This window comes from Falco naumanni, chromosome 13, assembly GCF_017639655.2.
Source record: "Falco naumanni isolate bFalNau1 chromosome 13, bFalNau1.pat, whole genome shotgun sequence".
Classification (NCBI taxonomy): Eukaryota; Metazoa; Chordata; class Aves; order Falconiformes; family Falconidae; genus Falco; species Falco naumanni.
The window spans coordinates 15,332,642-15,359,744 of record NC_054066.1 but is presented as its reverse complement, the minus strand read 5'-3'; the positions used below and the strand labels follow the sequence as shown (position 1 = coordinate 15,359,744).

Sequence of the window (27,103 nt, the reverse complement as noted above, 5' to 3'; positions counted from 1 at the left end):
ATATATGAATGTTGTTTGGGATTTCAAGTCAATACTGATTGCTTCTGTTCAGATAGTTCTGTACTCCCCCCCCCCCCCCCCCCCCCCGTTGCAAAACTTGATAAATTTTTATTTCATTTCTGTAAAACTTTGTTCTGGTGGTGTACTTGCGGTATGTTTTTTTTCCAGCTGCCTTTGATGCTATATTTTGTTTAAAGTCCTGGAGAAATACACTCAGGAAAAATGTGCATGTCTTAAATTTCTTGCTTAACAGCTCAAGTCACAGACTTTGTGGTACTAAGGACCAGCCCAGGCCACAGGATGGACTTAAGGAGGAATATGGCAGAGATGTGTGTCAGTGTCTATGCCAGCTGTATGCTCAGATTTAGATGCTCTGGGCAGCATACGGCTAACACGGATTATGAATTAGGATGGCTGGCTGTTGTGCTTTATTCTTACCACAATTGGACTCACCAAACAGCCTATAAATCCCCAAAGGTATGGTTAGATGATTATTGACTTGTGATTTTGAGGAAGATGGATGCAAAATTCTTAAAAAAAAAAGACTTCACTAGTGAGACATCCTGTGGCATTCCAGGATGTTCAGTGAAAATATAGAAAAACTACACTGTCAGACCTTAAGTTATTTATCTCTAGAAAGAAAATGTGTCTTTTACATTCAGCTTTGTCACTAGGTATTGAATCAAAATTGTTTCTTATTACTGTTAAAATTTTATTCACTTTGGAAGATATTTCCTACTTTCAAGAAGAGGTAATGAATATGGGCTTGTTTTCATCAGTCAAGTCATATTAGCAGAAGTTGCTGATTTTGTGGTATCTGCTTGAAGGCGAAGGAAAGGGTTAAGTACAGAATTATTTTGGGAGGATTCTCCCAGCTGAATTGCTTTTTGAAGTAATGAAAGTTGGTTATTGAAGCTTTGAGAAAGACCTTTGCAGTAGACATTGCTGGTCAAATATTAGTACTATTTGCCCTTTCCACAGGTATTGTTGTTACCCAGCTATTGAGTAGGTGTTAGAGGATGTGCAAAGAAAAAATTCTTGAAGAAATACTACTTGTGAAAGATTACTGGCACTTCAACAGATTGCTGCAAAGTGTGCACTGTACATTTGATGTGGTAATTTAAAAGAATGAAATATTGATGATTCAGCTTTGTGTTAGCAACTAATTGTTCGGAGTTGATATGTAATACAAAAACACAACCCTTTCCTGAACCCCGTCTGGTTATGAAAAATCACTTAGCACTTGATATTAGAGTAGTTCATGATAGTAATTAATACAGTCTGCAGAGAACACTTGCAGGTTCAGCCTTTCTGCAGTCAGAAGATGATCTGCCAAACCTGTGCAGCTTTAGTTACATAATTGCTTTTTCTTGCTTTGAATTATGCATATGTCCCACTGCTTCACCAGAGCTTTTTTTTTTCTTCTGCCAGTGTGACTGCAAGGCATGCTCTGCCTTACCTCACATGTGTGAATATAATTGGGCAAAATGATCTTTGTGACTATCAAATATCTGATTAATCTCTTTTAATAGCATTCTTCTTGCCTTCTCTATTTTTTCCTTTTTTTTTCCTGTTTCAATTTTGTTTATACCATGACTGTTTTAGATAAGCCTTACTGCACTTTGATTATATATTCCTTTCCTCCTCTTCCCATGTGTTTTTACCAACATGCTACATTCACTTTCCATACTTGCATAACACTAGATTTCAATGCGGCCAAAGCTTGTTTTTACTGGAGAAAGCCGTGGCACACCGTGCAGCCCTGGATGCGTTGGGCATTCTGCCTGTACCTCTTGTTCCTTGGCTGTGTTTTGGTGTTTGGACTGTTGCTCTTGGAACTACAAGTGCTTTCAAGTTGTTTTTTTTTTCTTTTAATTATTGATAACTTATTGATACCATCTCAGGGACCAAAGGCATGAAGACTTTGAGTAAAAAACCTTGTGCTGTTACCGTTATCTGCCACATAATCTTTGTTCTTTTGCCACTGAAGTCAGCATGTCTGAAAGCACACTGGAGTAATGTGAATTCCTTCATCTCATCTTTTGCCTTGTGTCTTCCCCTTTCTTATTTGGGGGAGAATATAGGAAGCCAGACAACTGGGTTTCCAAGAATATCATGTCCAGTTTCTCCTCCCCTTGCCCTCACGTTATGCTTCAAAGCTGGTTTTGTTTGTTTGGTTGGTTTTTTTTGAGAGGCAGCTTGGTCTATGTGTTTTCAATAAAGTTGATGCCTCCAGGAATAAGATGTTCCTTTTGAATCTGGAACATCACCTATTTTGGGATTTATTATGTATGCAAGAGAAAAGCCTTATACCCCAAACCTCTTGTTTCTTCCTTTCTACATTTTCGTAATTAGACAATGTCATGCTGGGTTAGAAAATAGAGAGTACTGATATGCAAGTAAAATGGGTGGTATGAATGCAGCCTGCTAAACCTCAAGCAATCTTGATAACATCTTTGAGGAAAATAATCTTTATTTATGGTCTACAAAAGCAGCCATTTGGCACACTATTGCCAAAGAGGATACAGATACAGAGGCTTCCACACAAGAAACTTCAGTCCAGATAATCCCTGCAGGCTGGGGAATGTGCCCCAGGGTTACTCAGTATTGACGCATCTGTGGAAAATTCTCGAAGGGGAAAAAGTTAGTTGTGATGTACTGGTTTTGAACTGTTTACCCATAGGCACATTCACAACATGCATATCTTCTTCTCTGCCTCTGCCCTTCAATAACAAAATCGAGAGGTTCTTAGGTTGTCCAGAACAGAGCAACCTGGGTGCATCTGCCCATCTCTGTTAGTGGGGCACAGTCCTCCAGCTCCCTGATACTTTGAAGGCAAAAGACATACCTACCATATGTGTGTGCAAGTCTGTGAATGTTTCTATGACCAATGTATTTACAGCTCCCTGTCACTGGCCAGAAACCTTTCTGTCTCTCCATTTCTGAATATTGCATTAATGATATGTTATGTGGTTCTTGATTATGTCCATTCTGAGTAGAAGATGAGACATGGCAGCTCTTGGTGATTAGAGGAGGATCTGTCAGTTCCTATTTATCTCTTAATATCAATGCTATAAAAATAACTGGAAATGTGTGGACTTAGGTCTGTATTCCTAGTTTTTTAGTCTGTGTGTAAAACTCATGCTGACTCAGATACTCGGATTTGCGGTACGAAGGTGTACAGTGAGAGGGAGAATAATCATGTTTTAATGCTATGAACTGATGAAATCTCGCTATTTATCAAAATACAGTACAGCTGAGCTAATCAAACTTTGTTTCCTATGTGCTGATGTCCTTCATTCTTATCATACCCAGCACCAGATATTCAGATTCACAGCATATTCCGAGAACAGACCCATGAGGCAAGAGGCAGATGGTGCGTGCTGTGGCTGGCCCAGAGCTGCAAATGCTGGTTGTGTGTCTGCTGTCGACAAGACTGCGTGACCACTGACATAATCCTGCACCTTCCTTCTGTAAGGCTAGGAATATAGGTGTCTCTGTTTAGCTGTCAAATTTCATTTAGACTCTGGGAAATTAACTTCTGATCCTTACCTACTTTTAGAATGATTACTTTAAAATTGGCTAGTAAAGTTAAATATTCACCAGCACAACTAAATCAAGTTAGCTCCTCATTGTGTACTTTTTCCTTGGGGGTGGTGCTAGGAGTTGTTTTGGAGCTTTTTTTGTTGTGAAAATTGGGGTAAATTGTAATATATAGATCCTGCATCCTTGGCATTCAAATCTGAGTGAATAAAATAAAGAATTCCATATTTGTTTAATAACTTTTTTTTAAAAAAGTCTTAATTTAAACAATATACACCTTAAAATTGTGGTCTTACAGTGCTGCTATATTTCATGGAAATGCAGCTCATAAAATTATTAACACAAAGTAATTCTTGTTATGATTTGAACAAATCTGTTTCCTTTGATGGAAGTTTCATGTTGAAATCTTGTACAATGTGTCTGCCCGTTCACAATTCATATATTTTCCATCATAAGCTTCTTTAAATTCATTAGTTTTCAGCCCCCATAAAGTGTTCAGAACAGTTAGAGGAATTTTAAAATTTTCTAGAAGTAAATCTTGGAGAAGTTCTGAGGTGGTAAAAGACAACAAAGTTTAAGGATAGTAGGAACTTATGGGAGAAAGAAAATAACTGTAACCTTTCATAGCTGCTTCTTAATAAATAGTCAGATGACTTTTGCCATCTATTCAATAATTTGTGCATTGCATTGATTATTTATGCCCAGCAAATTGACTCTTGTGTGGTGGTTCAATGGTGCTCTTTAAATAGAGTGAGAGAGTACACAACATGCAGTACTAGCTAAAAGAGCATTTAGTGTTTCTTCTGATGACCATACTCTAGAAAACAATCATATTTTTAAGTTTCTCAGGAAGCAATATTTTGTTTTATTTTCTCTACATTTTTTTTGCAAAAAGGACTATTCGTGTTGCTAGTTTCATGGCTACTCACTATCACAACTACAATTACTGTGGTGCTACAGATGATGGTGAAATGGGAACGCTCAAGCTCACTGATTTAACGAGGAGCCCAAGAATGGAAATACGTCAAAATCTTCATATGCAGCCAAAGCAGCCTTTCCGGCATCAGCAGCAGGCACTGAGCATTCATACATCTTTTAGTTCATCCACGCTGCCAGTGTCTTCCAAACACAGAGGAAAATTTATAAACCTACGTGATAGTGTAAAAAAGAGTCCTACAAAAAGCACAGCAAAAGTAAAAGCTGCTAGTGGTTGGGTGTCTGATGGCTCATGTTCTAATTGTTCTTTAGAAAAGGTATGTATTGCACTAAGTACTTATAGATGAGCATTTTTCATGCAAACTGTAGAAATATGTCACGCTTTTTTTTTCTTTCTGTAGTTTTACCCCTGCTGTTTCTAGCAACTTTGTAACTTTATTTTGTATTTTATTGTTAGTATTCAAAGTAGCAATAATTTAAATTGGGCTGGCAAAGAAATACTTGTGCTCAGTGTTTTCCCATTAAGATTGTTACACTGTATACAGTGTGGGGTTTTTTACAGTAATTTCTTAAAAATGAGGAAAGTCTGCTTTGATTACTTGTTCTCCAAAATGTATCCTTTAGTCTTCATAAAGAGTAGCATTATGGAATTGGCTGTTTTAGTTGATCTGCTTCAGGATGTGTATGGTGCCGTGATTTAATTTCAGGTTAGTTGGTATTTGCTCACAGAAGGAGTCACTGTGTGTTGGTTAAACGTGAGAAAATGGGTGTGTTTTTCCTTTTTGCAACATCTGGACTTGGTGTTAGGTTTGGAGGCACTCATTGTAATTGATCCCTTAAAGGTATCATCATCTTAGCTTTTTTTTAATGATTAGGTTTTTGTATATAAATACTTAAGTCCAACCTTACCCTTTAAAAAAACCAACTACTTGAGTTATATCATAGTATTATAACAGAATGGCTTCTTGTTGTAGGTGTTAGCACGTTTATTTAGGCAGACAGCCTCTGTTAAAGTGAGTTATTGTTCAATCATGCATTCCTATATACAATAGTCTGTCATAATCCTGTGCTATATTTCATATATATTCAAAACAAAGTTTTTACTTGGTCCACTACTTTTTTTGTGTGTTTGTTTTAGTTCATGTCCATTCAAACCAAGGTCATTAAATGCTTTAGTCAGACGTCATTATTTAAAGTTACTTTGAGCATAAGCTTTTGTTTTTCAGAATACTTTAGTGTATTTTTTGAGATTTTATAAAAGTTACAAATGTTTCTTGAAAATTCCTGGGAGCTTATTTACAGATACTGTATCATATAATAATTTTCAGACTGGTTGTGTGCCATACTAAAATAAAATTAACGTTCTAGCATTATAAGGAAGTTCCAGGTTATCTTTCACTGATGATGAAAAATCTTTTAATTTCTTGCATTGTCTTTCTTGGTGGTAGCCATAGTGCCTGCATCACTGCACTGTATTCCATGAAATAGTCAAGTGAAGACAGTCTTGTATTCCATTTGGATTTGCACATTCTTTGAAAGGGTTTGCAAGTGTTGTCATCTTTTTCCTCACCCACATGGTAGCGGAGGAGATTCAACAGGAACATTTCCAGGACGATTGGAGGAGCAAGGAGTGGCTTTTAAGAGTTAGTGGATACTAAATGAACAGCACAGAGGGAAAATACAGTGATGGTACTAATAGCTTATGAGACTGGAACCTGAAAGAATTACAGTTGCACATTGAACAATGTCAGTTTTAAAATAATGATAAAAATTGGAACTGGTTAGGAGGGTTTCTTGAAGCATTTGGGATTGAGAAGCCCAGAAAGATGTGGGAGTTCATTATTGAACTGAGAAAAGAAAAGCAGCGGGAAAATCAAGCAGCTGTTTGGTGCAGATTGTTTGGGCCATAAGGAAATCAGCTGAAACTTGGTCAGATATTTTGCTAAGTCAAAGGGCAGTGAAGGGTATGGTCAGTATCTAAGCATAACTTCAGTTTGTTTTCAACCTTCTGTTGTTGCAGGAGTTGCAACTGTAAAGTTGGATTTTTTTTCTGATATGCTACTGCTTAGCTTTTCAGCCTTCATGTGTGTATATGTGTATATCTGAAATTTTGGTTAACAGGATTTTTGCTGTGTACGTACATGGGAAGCTGCTTACTTTGGAACAAGGCAGACTTGAAGATGTGGCTTATTTTTTGCATTTGTAGGGCTGAGTGATTGCTCAAGCTATTTAATTTGATTGGCCTTTAAAGGTTGCATCATTCTTCCAGTAACTGGAGGTTTGTTGCATTGACCATTTCCTGCATCCTTTGCAAAATACTTATTATAATTTTTCTAGACTAATTTAGAGTCTCGGTCACTCTCATTTATTTAACACTTGAAAGATAGTGCTGTTGTCCGTAGATGTAAGAATGTTTAAATGACATTAATAATAATCTCTCAAGATAACAAATTCACTTGTTCTTACGTTGTTCAACAACCGCAACATTTTTCACCAGCTGTTCATTTTGGGTACCTTGACTTTGAGCTGTAAAAACCTGTAGAAATACTGTATGTGCATTTAATAATGGTTGCTGCTCTTGGGCTGTTTCAGGTTTCTTTAATATTTGCTTTTACTCTTTAATTTGGCGTATGCTACTGGTGCATATTGCTTAGTGTTTTAAAATATCTCAAACTTTCAAAATAATGTTTAATACTGTTATGTTCTGGGGTTTTGGTTCATTTTCAGGATTTAGTATTTTCTGTTGTCATTATGCTTCATTATATTTAAAGATCACAAGATTGTCTTGGAACAACTAAGTTGCAAGAGCTTTGATCTGCTGTTCAGCTTGTAATTTTGATGATAGTTGCCAGTAGTTTATGTTGCTGACAGCTCATTGACAATCAGTACGTTGATATCTCCAAATGACTTGAGTCAGTGTTTTGCTCAAAATGCTCTTTGTAATCTTGTTCCGTTGCAGCTTGTCAGTAGCTTTCCTGGTTATTATTTTAATGAAAATTTCTAAGACCAAAATTCTACTAGTCTGGAGGTGTATGGTAAACCTCTATGAAGATCTTAGAAGTAGATTGCATTAGTTTTAAGATCTTCCACCCATATGACTAAGATATTTTCTTTGATTTTGCCCACTTCAGAAACCTTACTGTATTGCTGGTTTTTCCCCTTTATCAAAGAGGTATATTGGCTTTGTTCAATGGTATCAACTTTAGCCACTGTTTCCCTGCTTTTCCACACTGTTGTATATTGGTGAAGGGCTTCTGTTGTAAAACCACCCCACAAAGAGCCTGACTCTGTCCATTGACATGAACAGGTTTTCTGTTGGACCCCAAAGGCTCGTTATTCTGTACCGCAAGGTGAGTAACTTGGTATGAATAAGCAATCCCGGTATGTCTTGTTACTCTGGGTTCCTTGACATTAGCACGTTGCTGAGGATGCACTGCCACGTACAGCATGATTAAAGGTGCCTGTTTGTTTTCAGTTGTAATTAAGTCTCCAAATCTATATGCTATTTCAGGTTTTTTTAAGCTGTTAAATTTGAATCTTGTTTGTTTTAAAATGCTTTTCTAGTTGCTGTTATTTTTGACATTTTGTTGGTAATTTTTAGCCCACAGAAGCTGTTCCTTCCTCTTCTCCCATTGTCCCTGTGATCCCTGTCCCACCAGTCCCTGCTGAGACCACTGTCATCCCATCTACCATACCACAGGTTTTTATTCTTTTTTTTTGTGTGTGTGTGTGTTAAATTTATTCAACTTTTATTTGTTTGATTTATTTCATTGCTTTGTTTAAATTCACCTTTTGGTACTCTCACACACAGGTTTGAGATGAACTGTCACATAGCTGCATTAGTAATGCACTAAAGTTTCATTCTAATTTTTGGGTGTTTTTATAGCAGCTTTTAGTCCATTTAAAATATCTTTATTTTCATATGGAAGTGAAATAACTGAAGAAAAAACCCCATAAGAATGGAAAGAAGCAATAGGATATTTTGTGTTCATGTAATGATTTTAGAGCCATTTCACCCTTATTAAAGTGTTATTGCTTGATTTATTTATAGAAAATTGTCTCATCTCATATACAGAAACTTAATATATGTCTTTCAGTGATTGCACTTGCATGACATTTCTAATGTTCTCCAGTTGGTATTAGTGTCCTTGGGGGCATTTAGAATACAAAAGTGTGGTTTTTTTTTTTTTTTTTTTTTTTTTTTTTAATCCTTCATCCTTCTATTCCTATTCCTTCTATTCCCAATATATTTGAGTTGTAAGATGTGCTTCCCTTCTGGACCGTCATCCTTTAGGTCACGTAATGTCAACACACAAAAATACCCCAACACTGTCAAGATGAGTGAAAGCAGTAAATACAGTTAATATGAATATCTTGTGTATAAGTTGCAATGTGTGACTGCAGCATGGCAAGCTATGGAATAATTTGGGATAGGTAGCAGTTATGTTTTTGCATACAGAATAGCATTCTGCTTTTATTTTTTTTGTAACTTTCAATGCAAAAATCTTGAATGATGAGTGCATGCCTTCTGAAAAGATAGGTTACTTTTTGGAATTGTTTGGTGACAGATATTTATTAACTTTAAAAGGGAATTAAGCTATCCAGAATATTGCCGTAGTATTTTTGCTGTATACATGTCAATATTTACTTTTCTTAAGGTCTGCTTTCAAGCTAAGCAGCTAAACTGGCAACAGGTGGTAATCTTTTTTATTTTGCTACATTGTTAAATTTTACAAAATCCAATAATTATCACAAGTTTTTACAGTTGGCGGTTTTATAGTGCAGTTTCTAGTGGATGTGTGTTTACATGCATCAGTCATCCGTGCTTTTCCCAACAGACAGACCAGAGTTTTGATTAGTTTCAGAAACACTTACTTCTTATATAGAGAGATTCTGCCCACATCAGGATTTGAGGCAGGCAGACTAGTGCAGCCAGTAGACTTTTGTTGTCATCCTTGATGGATAAAGATAACGGAGTCTCCAGTAGCATTTACTTTCAGGGAATTGCCAGCAGGCTAAACTTAATTTAAAATAAAATAATTACTGCAATATGTGTTTATATTTTCTTTGACTGCCATTGCTGTGACAGTGTTACTGTTCATTGATGATGCTGGATTACAAGCAGAAGAGTAAGAATTGAACGGTCTGTGCCTCTGTCCTCTGAAAGCATATAAATGTCTGCAGGAGTTAGCTATATAATTCTGCATAATTTGTGATTCTAAGCAATTAGAAAATACCATAGAAAGTTATAATCTACTTTGGATTTGGCAGATGCATTTTTGTACAGCAGATAGATCTCTCTGTTTTGTTAATCTCTTTATCCCTTAGGCAAGCCCATAGTCTGCTTGTAAACAAATTTGTGAAATAGCTTTTAAATATTTGAACAAGCCCTGGCACCGAAGCTTGAAAGTGTTAGGTAATTTGGAGAACTCTTGTAAAACGGACTGAAATACCAGGTCTTGCTTCCAAAAACATTGGACGTTTTGAGTGAGACGTTGCCCTGTGTCTTTGCTGTGTCCAGGCATACCTTGCACAAAGCTTTTCTCCTTCCTGCTGGGAAATGACGGTAAATTACTGCTTCTTGATGCAGTAATCCAGATAAATGCAGAAGGAGTGTTAGGAACAATCACTTTTATGGAAGATCTTTTGCATAGGTTGGCTGGTTTGTGTCTCAAACACACTGTTCACATAGAAACCTCACCTACTAATAGCAATTTGCTTTTAGCTAGTTCTCGTCTTTAAGATGTTAAAAGAACGCTTGTCAGCCTCAAGAAAAAGATTCAGAGGAAACCAGCTTTCATTGGCACTTCTGTTGAATATACTTGGATATTACAGAAACTTAATATTAAAGAAAAATAAATTAGAAAAATTAAATGAAATTTAAGCAATGTGACTGAACTTTCAAAGTTAATCCTTGTTTTATTTTCTGTTTATAAAATAAAAATCTTCTCATAGTTGATACACAAATAGAATAATAAATGTATGCTGGTCTCTTATAGATCCAGCGGAGATTATACTCCTAATGCCTCATATTCAGTGAGGTTCTTAATACAATAAATTGTTTTGTTTTTCTGACTACCATGTTAAATTGTAGAACTTTAACAGGGATAGTGATACATAATTTCATTGATTGGTATTTTTAGTACAGGATTTTAATTTTGGTTTTATTTTAATAGAACTTGCACTTGAATAAGAAGCAGAAATTGGAATGTAACGTAATGGCAGAAAATGGTTGTGAGGGGTAGCATTGTTTCTGTCTGATATCTGTCTCGTTAACAGATTTTTGTTATGACACTAGTAACTAGTACTTGGTATCTGTACTGCATAAAGTGTGCCTGTGCTTCTGCTGAGAGAATTGCTGGGTGAGAAGGGTGTTTGATGGCATTTTGACAGTCATAAGTGTCATCCTTCTTGTTTCCTTTTTTTTTTTTTTAATAGTCTGCTCTGTTAACTTGTGTAGATACCATCTGATTTTAGCATTTAGTAGATGATACAGGCCTAATTTCTGACAAAGCGAACTGATAACAGGTTGATGATTCCTGTCTAGTGATGGTAGGTTATTCATCTCTGTCTTTTGTTAAGGACGTTCTGAGTCATCGCTTACTTCCCAGCTTTTGGAGCTTTTAAAAATCATTAATTCCTCAAAAGTACATTGTCATGATAATGAAACTAAAATGCAGAATATGAATAGATTAATGTAATTTGTCTTTTTTTTATCTTCAGCTCATCTTTGAATGAGTTTAATACTAGCTTCTATTGCAGCCTGTTACAACTGTCCCTGTATTTATTTCTGCACACATACACACATATAAGAGACTTTTTTTTTTAAAAGGATAAAGAATATCTTAATTTTTAAGATAATGGATTTTTTTATACATACCCCCCCCTCAGCTTCATTAAAACAGTAAGGAGATGAACTTTGTTTTGTTCCACTGAGTTTGTAGGTTCTGTTGAACTTAATACCACAACAGTATCGAGGAGTCTGGAATATATCTGCACTGCACTTACACCCTTAGAGCAGCCTAGATGCTGCCTATTTTAATTGCAGATAATTGATGCAAAAAAAGGAAATCTGTTTATTTGAAATTGTTTCAGATAAATCCATATAGACTGGTGGCATTTGCAACCTCAGTAACATCAGAGAGTAAGAGCTTTAGCTTATTCTACAAGTTCCTGACCAGCAAGAACGCTATACTGTTTCGATAGTTCTGTAGCAGTAATCTCTGCTTGTGGCTTGTGAATCCATGACAATTTTCTGATAGAAGCACAAGCTGCTGTGCAGTAGATGAATGTCTGCTGTGGTTTTTCTTTCACAAGTCAGTTTTGTAGATCCTTTCATCCATAACTTCTCTAAGTTTCTGTATTGTATGTTGAAGGGGTGTGTATGTGTGTGTATCTTCCTAGCAGGGAGAAAGAAGAATCAAACATGGTTTTAAGATAAAGCACCTTCTGAATGTCATACCACAAGTACTAGAGTGACTGACATCATGTCAAATGATAGCATGACCCGGTTTTCCTTTGAAATGCAACATAATAAATGACAAAACTTGCATATAAAATATGAGCTCAGAGTTTTGGAAGAGTGTGGTGTTGTGGTGTGAAAGCAATTTGTTCAGGGTAGAAACAAGTGTTCTGAAGGTGAATTTCTGAGATTCTCATGTGGAGGCTACCTTTTAACAGAACTTTGAGAAACACAGCAAATTAAGTGTTGTACAATTATCACTAGTATTGCTTTCTATGATGCTGTATAATTTTTTGAATTATTCTTTTATTAAAGGCAAATCCCCCTCCAGTGCTGGTGAATACAGATTCTTTGGAGACTCCAACATACGTAAGCCTATACTTGCTTTCAATTATAACTTTAGATAACGTTTTATGTATGTAGTTGTGTAGGTCTGTTGTTATTTAGTAAAACCTATTTTACCTCTTTGAAGGTGCTTGATTTTGTCAGCTGTCCTGATGGTTTTTTGATGTCCTTGTCCTTAAATAGCTGTTTCATGAAAAAAAGTTGTAGATTGCAGGTGCAAGGTTCTGTGTTAAGGACCAGTGTGTGACAGTGCAAAACACCACTGAGGTTTCAGTGGTTCAGTGTTCAGAGGACAATCTGTTTCTTCAACTGTGCAGGCAGATGCTTTAATATTTAATGTGCTGTTTCCGTTGCACATCTCATAAAAACACTTCTTCATGCAGTGGCTATACTTAAGATTTTAGTGCCTGAATGTTCATAAAAATGGGTTGGTTCTGTTTGAAACATTAAGGTAATAAGTGTAGTTATAGGGAGGCTAAAATTTGTATTTGGCAGTGTGTGTTTTGTGATATGAATACCACTGACTGATAGACTTCAGAGGCTTTGGGACGTATGTAAGTTTGGCATAGTTCCAGGTCTGAATTTTCCCCTACCTTCCTCCTGTAATTACTTTCGTAACTACAAAAAGTAGTAATTTTCCTGAACAGTCTTAATGCCTGTACTAGTTGGTTTTACTTTTTTTATTTTAAGTACCGATATTGGCAAGTGAGGAGTAAATCCTGTCCTTGTCAAAAGCATTCATAACTTAGCAAAACTGCTAGACAGCTGCTGTAATAAGACAAACAAAAGTGTGAATTAACGCTTCGAGCAGAAGACAAAAGATCTGTACAGTGACATAATTGGCTCATAAATGAGTCCCAAGTGTAATAATGATGCCTCTGACTAAAAGATCACAGCAGTAGCCTGAAGTTTGTGGCCCTCTTATTGATGTGATGCAGATACAGTGTAGAAAATCTTGCTGAAGGTGAGGTGTCTCCCTGCACACACAAACTAAACCAAGAAGAAAAGTGATTAGTAAATATGTATTCACATTTCAGAAGGCTCTGTCTGATAAGGTCACATGGAGAACAGTAGATAGTAGAAATAAGAAGAGAAAGTAGCTTTTGAGTGTCAGTTTTTTTCTGTTAATGCTATCTAAATTACCAGTTTTCCCGTAATTATCTGTAATCTAATCTAGTCTGTAAGCATAGGAATTTGAGTAAGGGAATGTCTTTCTAGGTTCCCAAGTAGCTAATGGTATTGTTAAGCAATTAAGTATGTAAAAAAAATGTAAAATCGTACTTGTTAGGTAACTGCATCAATAATCTACAAAAACCTTAACAATTAAAGCTTTTTCTATTGGGAAAAAAAAGGCAAAATACTAATCTAGAAAGTTATCAAGGAACAAGTGGTGAAGAACATAGCTCTTATTACCTAAATCATAAAGCTGCTGAGGAAGTGCCCCCTCTTAGAACTCAAACTGAGTTGGGGGGAAAAAAAACCCAAACCACCACAAAGAAGCATATTTTTTTATTCTTTGCAAGAGCCCAAGGAAATACAGACAAAACTGAAGATGGTGGCATGTGGAAAGCTTAACCATACCAAACTAACTTCAGTACAGCCAAAAATCTCTAACCAGATTCTGCTGAACTTCTAATAGGTTTTCAGATTCAAGGAAGATTGCTGTGGTTAATTACAGTATTGAACTTCCTTCATCCAGGGGAAGTCCCTGCAAATAAAGTTTAGCTTAGTGGATCTGAGATCACTTCAAAACTTGCAAAAAGTAGAATAGGACAGTGATTTTTATCATTTGATGTTTTTTTGCTCCTGTCTCTGTTAATGCTCAGTTTGTTAGATAAAATCAATTCAAAGGTAAATTAAAAAAAAGGAAGAAAAAAAAGGGACTATAGAACTGAGCTAAAGTAGCAGATAAAAATAGAGGTTCTTATTTGCTCCTCTTTGTGTAGATGGTAGTTTAAAACTGTACTACAGAGTTTTGTACATGGAAATAAACAAGAAGAGACTTTAGGAATGGCTTTGTTTTGCTTAATGGTAACAGATAGGGAAATTTTTGCTTGTCCTTATGATTTCTTTAAAAGAAAAAAAGCCACATATTGATTGGTCATCAAGAACCGTTTCCCAGGTACTGTAGTGCTGGATGACTGGTTCAGTTAGCACATATTGTCATTCTTGTGGATAATAGCACAAGCACTAAGCTAACATAAGAACTTGATCACAGTTGGTGTAGCAATGGATACAGTTTCATGTATTCAGAGGGTCAAGACCTTTTCCTTTTTTAATGGAGAAATATCACGTGGTAAAACCACGGTATCTTTTGTATCTTTTCCATTGAACAAACTACTAAGGACATAATAATTTTTGAGGTACTGCACAAAGAAGATAATCTGTTATGTCTGGAGTGGACGTGGCCTCTATTGTATTATATGGAGATATAATTACAGATTGAGGGAAAAACTACTGAGGGATAAATGAGCTTGAGATTAGACAGCCTGTGAAAGTTGTGGCCTCTTCAATTTTTGGACCTTTTAAATTTTTCAAATAAACATATAAGGAATTAAGTATATGTGATCTTAATTTTGTTTAGGGTGAATTTAAAGTCCCTTTTAAATTTATCTGCTAGAAAATTGTGCAGATGTTAAAATACGTCCTTATATAAATATAGTTTTTATCTTTATAAAATTTTGAATAGTATGTTAAGAGTACAGAAGATTACCAGATATAGAATATCTTAGGAATAGACAAGATGATGTGTAAAATAATACTATAAATGTGATTTCTTATCTTGTTAAATATTTCATCCAAAAAGGCTTGAAATAGAAAATTGCCTGTAGCTGCATGTTGTATGTGCTGCTGTAGGTACCTGTGAAGGAAAGAATTTGAGTTCCAAGATACCTTAGTAACTAAAAAAAAAACCCAACACTTAATGGTACTTTTAGATATTTGTTTTAATTTAATGTAGCTATTTGCTATTTCTGTTACTTGTTTCTCTATTATTTCTATAGACAGCAAAGAATGTGGGTGTCATTTCTAACTTACTTCCAGTATTTGGGGTTTTTATCTACCTTTATAAAATATTCTTCTAAACTCTTCTGGTTTTGATCCTGTTTTAATATGTTGATCTTGTATATGTCACATAAATAGTAATATAAACATTCTAGTGAGAAATGGTATAAAGCATCAATCTTTGATTTTTCTCTCCTCTGTGAGGAACCACAGTTTGAAAATACTGCTCTGTTTTTCTGTACAATTTCCTGTCTACCTCATGACTCCTTCCTTTTTTTCTCAGTTTCAACTTGCTGTATGGCCTGAGGAACATCTGAGGATCCTAAAAGCAATTATTTTTTTCTGGCAGTCAGAAGCAGAGGGCCTCTGTTCTACAGTTTCTGTGTAGCATAGTCTGCTCTCTGAAATTAAATGAGTTTAACTTTTAAACTCATACAAAAGGAGTGTCTGATTCATGCACAGAGCAGTGTGAGAAATCACACATCCCCTCTGAGCTCAGTGGTCACTATGAATCAGCTGAGATTTGGTGGGAGTAAACTGCCAGCTGAGCAAACAGTCATGTAAAGTGTAAAATTCTCAGTAAGTCTCACTTTTTTTTCTTTATAGGTCAATGGCACAGATGCAGATTACGAGTATGAAGAAATTACGCTTGAAAGGGTAACATGATAAATGTATTTCTGTACTCTGTTTTAGATGGGTCTTGTGAAACTTAAAGAAGAAATAATAACATCTTCATACTGCTAGATGGCAATCCAAAAATCCAAACCAATTCTTACTGGTTTTTTTTTCTTTCTTTAGGTAGATTATTTAACCTAAAGAAAAAAAAAATATACAACCAGTTCCTGAAGCAGGAATAGGAGCTTTTATTATTATCTTTGACCATTAAGAGTAAAATGGGGGAAGGATCTCCCTGAGACATACTGCATGCATTTAATTATCTAGGCTCGTAGAGAGTAACAGCACAAATTATGGTTTCATTTCCTATATTGCCATTTATGAGAGGCTTTTGTTTATACCATTAAGTTTTATGTTGGTGTTCAGGATTCCAGTTGAGATTGCAAGTGACGCCTTGTCATATACCTTGCTTTGTTAGGTGTACAATGTTGAGATCCGTCTTGGCGCTCTTTTCTTGAGCTACACTGTTATGGTTGTGTTTGATACTTGTGCAGTTCTGGCAGTTACTGCGAGGGTGAAGTGGTCTTGCAGGTGACAGTAAGGTCAAGCAACCTTAAAGAGAAAATCTCACTCTGAATCTCTGCATCTGTTAAGATGGTATTACATACGTGACACAAATGACTTGGGGACTTCTCTGGAAAAAATAATTTAGCACTAAGAATTTAATGAGGAACAAATATTTGTACGAATATCTCAAAGATCTAGCTCACGAGAGAGGGAAGCTTTTATCTAGTTTATCCGTCTCGCTTCAATGAGAGTGCTGTGGGGTTGGAACTGTATCTCACAGTTACACAATGATTTTATGTTCTATGAAAAAAAATATAATTACATCTTACATATGGTTATGTGTAGTATACTGCTTAAATTGTCTTTTAATATTTTTCATCAGTGAAAATTATATAGATTTGGTTCTATATACTAGAATATCTTTTTCCCCCAAAAGAAATGTGTAAATTTTTTTTCCCCTCTACCTTTAGGGAAATTCAGGACTTGGCTTTAGCATTGCAGGTGGTACAGACAACCCACATATTGGGGATGATTCAAGTATTTTCATTACAAAAATTATAGCCGGGGGTGCAGCTGCACAAGATGGAAGATTACGGTATGATGACTTTCTGTGTTGGGTTGCTAAATGTTTATTATTATGTTTTCAAACAGTGGATAGCACACTTTCTGTTACTTTTAGTAGTTTTATCATGCTACATTACGTGTTAAGTAAATTTTTCTTGCAGAAGTGTTTCTAAATAATGAAAAATATTTGAGTGGACCATTTTTATTTTTTCCCCAACCAATAAAATATATAGTTAAGTGAAATTAAGTGAACTTTATCTTTTCTATTCAGTGTTATAAATTGATTATGCTGTATATTCTATAACAGGATAGGTAGCTCTTCATTATCCACGTGCAGATTTTCTGATCTGTAAGACAGTTGAGCTTAGTAACAACCCTCTTTTATGCTTGGTATAATTCTGTGTCTTAAATTTTCAAAGATACTACACAGCTTCAAAAGCAGTACTTTTTGTTTAAACTAATAGAGTAATCTTTCTCCAGTATACCCCATTTTCTTATTTAATTGTTGACCGATACTACCATTTATTCCTAGTGAGGAAATGTTGGCGTATTACTAGGTGGTAGCAAGTGATATTTTCAACTTCCTTTGAAGAGTACTGTTAGGAGTTAATAACAAATTGCATTAATGAGTTACTTTTCTAATCCAGAACAGTCTTTTAAGTCTCCTGTATCACTGTGTGGAAAAACCCCACATCTGATTGTAGGACCAGCTTTTTTTCTCTTGTGTTGTCAAGAAGTTGCCCTATCATTTTTGGTGCAAATGCCTGATGCGTTATGGTTTTTAGTCCTAATAAGCTTATTTCATGGCTTTATTTTAGCTTGTTGGCCATTGCCAGAGCTACATCTGGCAGGACATGGTGACAGGTGGGTCAGGCATTGTACTTAGTGTAATGAGAGCTTAGTGTTACTACAGCAACTTGTTAAATGGAGTGGAATGCCAGCACTGAAATGGCTTGTGAAAAGCAGGAACGGAGGTTGGCTTATTCATATAATGGCTTAAAACCAGTGTGTTTTCATTGTGTGCCTCCTAGTCTCCGATTCTTTTTTTTCAGTTCTTGTAGCTCTAAATGAAAGGTAGTTTGTACAAAGCTCTGTTCAAAATGCTGCTTGAATGAAACATATATAAGATGGTGTCCTCTTAGGCTGTGAACAAAATATTTCCATTAAATGTTTACTAGTGGTCCTTGTTTTACTTTTAAGCACTAATAATGAATTTTAGAACATTGTCTTGAATCAGTATAATTTTGGAGCAAAATCTATGTATCTTAATGTGTTAACATGTATGTTAGCATATTGTAGATAAAATTAGACTCCTAATGTGTGTGCTCTGCTGTAACACAACAGCTGAACATGAATGTTGCTGTCTCTAGGGTTAATGATTGTATTCTACGAGTAAATGAAGTGGATGTTCGTGATGTGACACACAGCAAAGCAGTAGAAGCATTGAAAGAAGCGGGATCAATTGTGCGATTGTATGTCAAAAGAAGAAAACCAGTCACAGAAAAAATAGTGGAAATCAAACTTGTAAAAGGCCCTAAAGGTACGTAGGAAGTATAAAGCTTCTTTTTCACAAAGAAAGAGTCGATGATAGATTTCTGCATTTATTTTTCAAAATAAAATAGTACCTTGCATGTGAAGTTGTGGGAAATGCAGAATAATGAAAAATAAGATAATGGCCTCTCAAATGCTTCTGCATTTTCATCCGTGTGTCTTGAAACTGTTCTTGTAGAATGCATATTTGTCTTTCAAATGATAAAAAAATGTGTTTCTGATAGTATTTACTAAATAAGTACGTTATATACAAGAGTAAAATATTTAATTGAATTACTGAGAAAGGATCTTTGAGAGATTAAAAACCATTTAGAGGAAGTATTATTTGGTTCTGTAAGGGTAAATGTTGGACAGTGGTTCTTTAAGTATCAGTGGTGATGATATAGCTCTGCTGTGTACATCTTTCACAGGGCACGAAGTAAATAATTTAGCTTTTAATTTTCAGAACTTCTGTAAATGTTAGGTCTTTTCCAGAACTTTCTGGAAAACTATGAGTTCACTTGGAAAGGCATCCAGTATTGCTTCAGCCAGAGCCTAATATTTTTACATATGTGTATGAGTATGCGTGATACAAATAGCATTATTATTTATATAATAATTCAAAGGTTATGAATGCTAAAAGGTTTGTTGAGTAATGACTTTATCTTCAAGCAGGTCTTGGTTTCAGTATTGCTGGTGGTGTAGGAAATCAGCATATACCTGGAGACAACAGCATCTATGTAACCAAAATCATTGAAGGTGGGGCAGCACATAAAGATGGCAAACTTCAGATTGGGGACAAACTCTTAGCTGTAAGTAAGAGCTGCATTTTTCTAGTAGTTATTCACCTTTAGGCCCAGTAAGGGCATGGTTCACTTTGTGGCTGAGCTGCATGCCAGTGGAATGTGATTTCATAGAAATCAGTAAAAAAAATTGGTATTGCCAGAAAATCAGTGATAAAAATGAAATCTGCAATGTTCACCACCATCTCATCAGAAAATCTGAAATCTGTTCCTCAGCCCAATGTTTCATGCAAAACCTGTATTAATCAGAATGTTTATTTCTCATGCCTGCTATTATTTTTCTGGGAGCTGAGTGATGGGACTGTAAACCAGCATACAATGGGATTGTTTCTCTTCTCAGAAAAGAATGGAAAGGAACTCCACGGACTGGTGGGCTGGCCAGCCTGTAGTGAAACTGCTGCTTATGCTGGATTTCAGTGTTTGTAATGCTTTTGAAAGTTGAATTTTCTGTTCACAAAGTAAAAACACATTTCAACTTCCTTAAATTCCATCTGTAAATCTAGTTGTCCAGCTAGAAAAACAAGAACCAGAGCCAGGAAATTCTGAATGAATTTGAATTGTGAACTCAGCACCTTGTAAGGTCTAATTGCTCTGCCCTCATACCTCTGCCAGGCAGCATCTGCTTCTGTAAGGGCTCTGAGTACATCTGTACTCAGGAGTACAGGAGAACAGAATATGTGCTTTGATTGCTCTTCGAACAGTAAGAAACTGCCTAAACATTTAGTGCAGAGAATCCCATCTGTAAAAAGCGTTTTTGGATAAGTTAGTTACAAATACAGAGTTGGGAGAACTTAAAGAATCCTGGGCTTATCCCTTTATCTAAAAAAAAAAAAAAAATCCTGCTTTTTTTAAGTATTAGTAATGATATCTTGGTGTTACAATGGATAGTTCTGTGAAATCAGCTCAAGACATGAACAAATCCTTACATGAGAACTAGGAGGAAAAAAGAGAGATAACGTATTGTTTACTATTAGCTGCACAATAAATACACACCTTCATATGCCATGCGAATTCAAAAACCCAAATATCCAGCTGCTTGATGATAGTGCTGTTAATAGTTGATGTTTTTAAGTTTTAAAATCTGCGTCATAGGAAGTGTTTGGATTATAGGACTTTCTCACAACGCAAAGGCACTGGCAAGCTTTCTTTTAATGGCAAACTGCTTTCCAGTGTTAAAATTTGTCACATGTACAAAAAATTGCACGCAAACTTTTTATAACATATGCAAGATTTTAAGGAATTTTTGTTAGAAATATCAAACTTGTGCAACAGTTTAATTTGTTCAGTATGACTTAATTTAATTTCATCAGGCAAATTTTTTTAATGGATAAAGTAGCTCTTGATTAATACCAGACACTTCAGAGACACAAGGAGCATAGGCACTGTGCTATTTCATACAGTAAATACAACGTCCTGGTTTATTGAATCTGTAGTCATTCCCTCAGTTAATTAGTTTAGGAAAGAAGTAAGTAAAATGTCATCTATAATATATTCTGATTAGTTGAATTCCACTTTAGTTGAAACTATAGTCACTAATGTAGAGATAAGCTCCCATATTCTGCAGAACGTAACTTTCTGCCTGTGTGTTCAGGCGGCACTGCAATTACCAGTGCACTGCAAAATGACTTTTCGGTCATTAGGAGTGGCAGAAATTTAAATCTGTGTTTTGTTTTGTTTTGTTTTTTTAAAAAAAACCCACAAAAAAAAGGGGCTTTTAAAGCTTTTTAAGGGCTTTTAGAAAACTTTCAGGAAACTTTTAGAAAATACAGATAAAAAGAATATATTTAAGCAGTAGAGCTTTTTCTCCACAAAATACAATTGATAGGCCCAATTGTTTTTGCACAGTTTATAAAGTTAAGTAATCAAACAGAGGAAAGTGTCCTTGGTCCCTCAGGTTCAGTGCCATACAGGCCTTATTTCCCATTTTGGCTGGATTTATCCGCAGAAGTTACTTCCTCCTTCAGAATATGGAAGCGAGGGTCAGCAACGCAATGTACTAAGGCTTTATATGAGATACTAACTGTTAAAGGATTTTAAAATTATTTTTTAAACTGAAGTGCTAGTGTTTCACTTTAATAGCAATAGTTAAAAAAAATTACCTGTAAACTAGTTCTTGTTACTTGACATGTAAATCAGTTACTTTGGGATTTTCTCCAATTTTGATCCCTACTTTTGACCTCTTGCAAGAATATGTTGTCCCATTATAATGCCTAGAACTTAATTATGTCATGACAAGATCAGGTAGGATTTATTCTTGCTAGAAGAAACTTTCTTCTCTTGGATGCTTGCAGTAACATACTGTCTCAGTGCTGTGATTGTGCATGCACAGCACTACAAAGCATCTCATATAACTTTCATATAGCTTGTTATGTCTGTGGTGCACGAATCCTAATACTTTTAAGTGCCAGAGTGCTCCAAAAGCTTTCAGAGAGTGTCCTATGAAAATTTTGATTTTTTTCTCTTTAGGTGAACAGTGTTTGCTTAGAAGAAGTTACTCATGAAGAAGCAGTGACTGCCTTAAAAAACACATCAGACTTTGTTTATCTGAAAGTTGCAAAACCCACCAGCATGTTCATGAATGATAGTTATGCCCCTCCTGACATCACAAACTGTAAGTTCAGCTTATCTTTGTGATTTAATGTTTTTTTTTTCTTTAAGGCTTTAACATGCTCCATTTTTAGTATTTTAACAGTTTCAAACTTTTAAAATTATGCAGTGTGAAAATGTGATACGAGAAAGTTGATTAATTAGGAAAACTATATACTGCAGTTTGTGTACTGAAAAAACAGCAACAATGGGGCTTTTTAGTGTGTTTCCGTGACTGATGTGGCCTAGTCCTAGTGACTTGATGTTTCTGATCTTGCTGATGAGTACGAGAACATGTGCCTCGTTGTCCTGGCAGCTGTGAAGAGTAACAGACAATGCACTGCGTGGATGATGTGTCCTGTGAAATGAGCACCGAGTTTATCGGAAACATCCAAAAGCACAGCGCACAGTATTAACTGGCTTGCTATCTGTGCTGTCTGCAGAACATGAAGTGGATTGCTCACTATGCTAACTTTTGTGAACATGGTGGTTCATTCAAAAGTCCACAAAACACCAAATTCAGAATTTGGTTGTCTTCAAGACTTTCTGTCTGGAACTGGTCTAGTTTAGTTGTAGGGCTGCCTTACTTTCCCTGGTGATGGGGATTTAAAATTTAGAGCTTAAGGATACTGAAGAACTGTTTAAAAAACCTGGTTCACAGATTTCAGTATCTAGGTTTTCTGCAAAATCTGTTTTTTTTAGTACTCCTGTAGTAAGAGTACTAGCCACACAGTAATAGGTCTTGTCAGGTGGTCTGATGGTGCAAAAGATGGGACACAATAAGTTAGCATCCATGTAGATAATTGAATCATTTGATATTTCTTTGGGGTTAGTGTCTGAATCAAGGAACATTTGATCAAGAGGTTTCTGAGATTCTGATTTATGGCAGTATTTATTGAGGAGAGTACACATCCTGCCAACGATGTGCACTTAGTGCTGACAATTGACCTTGGTCATTTGATATTTATCAGAGTGAGTGAACAGTTTCTGGCTGCCTGTGGGGGAAGTTGATGTTGAAAATCTTGTTGAAGAAGAGTTGGGGCTGTCTGAGACCAGAGCATTTAGCAGGGAATGAATGTGGAAAAAATAGCTCAGGGTTGCGTGCAGTAGCTCTGGAGACTGGTATGTGTATGGGCGATCAAAGTTTGACCGCAGCCCTTGACAGTCCTGAATCGTTGATTGCTATGCCTGTTCTGTTGCTTCTGTGGGTTTTTTTTTTCCTTTTAACCCTTGAGGTGCAGATTGCTAATTTAAACAGTTACTCTACGCTGATCTCAGGAAGAATGCAATTATGAAAGATTGATCTTTCTGAACGCATTGCCTTTTGTGTACTGTTCTCTTATGTGGCATCCAGACTCTGAGACATGGAAAGACAAGAACTTGCAGTATAGGAAACATGGAAATTCAACAAAGAAATCCCTGTGTTCATGGTATGCAGAGGAACAGCAGCACTGTAGGTGGGATGGTCCTGTGGACTGAAGCCACCCAGCTGGCTAGCACCATTGGCAGCTAAACAGATTTGTGCATTTGGTAATCATAGGTATTAGTCTCCTGTAGTAGGTCATATGTCAGAGGGGAGTTTAAAATGGCCCAGTATCTATATATAAATGTTGGTCATTAAATGGTTCCTGGAACAAATGTCCAGTAACTTCTTGGTATAAATGCTTTTAAAGTTATTCAGTTGAAATATCGTTAAGATCTAGAACTTGCTATTTAAAAACACCGGTGTTACCTTTTACAGTGCATATTGTAGAATATCAGAATCGGCAAAGTGACTACACAGTTTTTGAGAGACAGAGGATGTGCTTCTTATACAGCCTTCCTTTGAAGACGTTATTAATGATGTATTTTTGACTCCTAGTCAGTTCTAAAGTATTTTTCCCTTGTGTGTATGTGCATGCATTGGTACAGTATTTTCACCCTGAGAACTAAAATACTGCAAAGTAGGAAACAATCAGTTTCCTCACTGGAGACATAAATGCCTTATTGTTCCTTCAATGGTATAAATATAAGAAGAGAAGAATACAGAATAACAGTAAATGATAATAAAGCTTTAATTTTATTTCCCATTTTACATTCTGTACTTGTGATTGGTGTCTTCAGTTTGCAGATAATAAGGAAATAATAGGAATTCTTCCATTTCCTTTTTTTGTAGAACTGTGCTATGTCAAGGGGGGAAGAGGGGTGGATTTGGAGATGGAATTTCTCCTTGACAGTCTTCGACTTTTCCTGTCAAAACAAGTTCGTTTTATGCATGTAATTTTCCATTCATCCTATCAGTTACATCAGTAATAATAGTTACTTGGAACTAGAAATAAAAGGCAAATTAATCCTAAATCAGGTCTAAACTCCTATCATGTTCCTCATGAATACTTGTCAGGTATAATCTCCAGGTAAGACAGTTTTAGGAAAGACACAGGCACGTGGCTTTGTGGGAGCTCCATATGCCTTTTAGGTTTGCTTCCGTAGCACCGAGAATACCACCAGTCTTGAGAAAGGACCTGACTTCTCTGAGCAAATAGCATATGTAGAACTTTATTAACGTAGTCAGTGCTGACGTGGAGCTCTCTACGTGTCTGAAATAATAAACTGTTATATTGCTTGATAGCTTGGTTTTTAGTTATACGGTGAAAGGATACAAAATCTAAAAAATAAGAATATGTGACACTATTGGATGGTATGTGTGTTTCTGAACATGATGTGGTTAAAAGCTTTAGGAACCTTAAAAACAATCAAATTAAAAGTAATGTAAGTCAATAAATGTAGAATTTGTTATGAAAAATCTAATTACTTCCTGTAAAATATGCATCATTATAGCTGCCACTGACTTGTTAAAAGCAATTGGAAATTCATTTTGTGAAATGAGAATATTTAGTGCATGAACAGAATGTACAGAGCTGCTATACTGTGCTACAGTTGTTAGCTTTTTTTCAATCAAAATCCATTTTCCACTACTTGGAAAAGAGCTCGTAAAGCTGCGTTCCATTTTTTTGTGCTTTAGCTGTAAAATTTTTTGAGGAAAACCAAATTAACTATATGTACAGTAGTCATTTTTTAAAGAATCACTTGCTTTAAACAAAAAGTACGTACAAGGACATGGAAATGTACAGTTACATGAAAAGATACATTTTTTCCATTGAAAAGTAAATATTGCTGTATGGTTTGGTGATCATTGTGAAAATCTGTTGCCAAAACTCCAGTGTGGCTAAAAACCAACTTTTGAAATTGACGTAAACTGTCCAAATCTTGTTACCAGTGCCAGGGAAGACAGAATTAAATAGTGGAATCTGTAGTCTTCAAATCCCTGCAGGGATGCAGGTGCAATGTACATGATTTTACAGCTGTTCTGAAAAATGGTTTTAGGAGTCATGCGTCTTGAACAGCTCCTAATTAGGGAATTCTCAGATATGAATGCTTTTGTTGATCATTTGGTTTTAGCAAAAGCAGTGTTCTCTTTGCTGTAGACCTCATGAAGCTAACTTGAGGAAGCTTCTTTTTGCCTGTGATGTAGAAGGGGACAGGCTGCCTCTTGCACCCAGATTCTGAATTTTGCTGAAACTGCTTGTGAATCCAGAGCTGCCCTTTCCAAAAGTTCTGCAGAGTCCCAGACCAGAGCATGCAACTCGCTGAGGGCTGGTGTGTCAGACTAACACACTTAATTACTTTTATCAGCTTACTGCTTTTGAACTACGTAAACGGTTAGCAGTAGATTTTAATGCTTGCTGAAAACGCTTTAGAAAACTGAAAAATTCTAATACTGTGACAAAGCTTTAAAGAATGAGAAGCAATCCGGCTAATCAGGTATACCAGATGTTTTGTGTCAGCTATTAAGGTACTATAGGTTGTTCCCTATCTGGCTTGGTATGTCTTTTATTAGACCATTGATCAGGGTAAGACAATGTTGATGTGATATATGTATGGAATTTACTGCACACAGGCTTACTAGGAATCCAGAATAATACAGAAGCAATCCAGCACAGATTGGGTGGTTTGAAAGCTGGCTATTTAGTAAGTCTCTCACATAAAAATACTCTTGACATTTGTATATAATGCAAATGTTCTGCCAGTGGTTTAAAAAGAAAAAAGGAGAATATGCAGGTCTCTTCTACAATCTGTGTCATGGCTATTCAGTTAAAAAGCTTTGGGTTTAGTGTAACTTCACAAAGTTCAGGTACCACATCATGCAGTAAGCAAGTAAGAGCAAAGAGAGACTGGCAAATCTAAATAATTTTGAATCTGTGAAGTGTCCCCGTCCTCCATGTTTAAGCCTCAAATGTTGAAGCACCTATAGCAGCAAAAAGATTTTCGGTTTTAGAATATGCTTTGTAATAGGAGACAGTGGGTATGACTACATCTGGTGAATAAACACTTAAAATTGATGTGCTTAACTTGGAAATCTGATGCACCCTCTTAATTATTTATTGGAACAGCTGTACTGGAATTGTAGAATATTTTCCATCAATGGAAATCATTAAGATGCTAGATTTTTCTAGCATGTGTGTTGTGGCTTAGGTAAAACATACGCACTTCATGCACAGGATAAATCCTTTTTTAATACTTCTTTCTAGTTTTAATGAATGAACCTGTGAATAAGGCAACTGGCAATTGCAGTACAGTTGAGATTTTTTTTTGCACTGGCTTGTTTACTCCTTTCAGTAAATTGATGCCTCTTACCTTGAAGAATGGGAGGTAGACTAATTCTACCTTTGTTTCCTAATATGTGCTGTCGGCTGAGCCCAGAGTAGCCTCACTACCAGCACCTATGCTATTAAAGATGGGTTTGTTCAGTGTCTAGGAAATGTTAACATTCCATTTTGTTCAGACCTGTTAGTCAGAATGGCCTGGAGTATTCTGGAGATGCTAGGATGCTCTGCATCAAAGCATTGAATAGAAAGAGGTAGGCAGCTTGGCAGTTTAGAAGTGTAACATTAAAATGTTTTATTTTTCACTGGTGCTTCAACATAGCGATTTTAAGAAACCGAAATTCTTAATTGACTTAAGTCAAGTTAAAGACAACTTTAAAAACAGATGAATCTCCAGAGTGCCCTCATGGGCTTCAGCTATCCACAGTGTCTGTTTTAAAAAAAGGTTTATTTGAGACACAAACAAACTAAAAATATTGTTTACTTAGTGTGAGTAAACTGGGGAA

At 36.0% G+C, this 27,103-nt stretch overlaps 1 protein-coding gene across 24 annotated transcripts in view; it reads left to right on the top strand.

The window, feature by feature from the left end:
• The window catches only part of DLG1 (discs large MAGUK scaffold protein 1), a 163,198-nt gene that overhangs the window by 88,115 nt on the left and 47,980 nt on the right, over window positions 1-27,103 (top strand). For 8 of the 24 annotated variants that reach the window (XM_040612687.1, XM_040612664.1, XM_040612662.1 and 5 more), the window contains 7 exons: window positions 8,081-8,179; window positions 12,257-12,310; window positions 15,896-15,946; window positions 16,942-17,066; window positions 18,406-18,575; window positions 19,241-19,377; window positions 21,835-21,979. In XM_040612687.1, the coding sequence (XP_040468621.1) occupies window positions 8,081-8,179; window positions 12,257-12,310; window positions 15,896-15,946; window positions 16,942-17,066; window positions 18,406-18,575; window positions 19,241-19,377; window positions 21,835-21,979 (781 nt within the window). Of the gene's footprint in view, window positions 1-8,080; window positions 8,180-12,256; window positions 12,311-15,895; window positions 15,947-16,941; window positions 17,067-18,405; window positions 18,576-19,237; window positions 19,378-21,834; window positions 21,980-27,103 lie in introns of all 24 variants that reach the window. The other 16 variants (XM_040612672.1, XM_040612668.1, XM_040612663.1 and 13 more) reach the window with 3 other exon arrangements.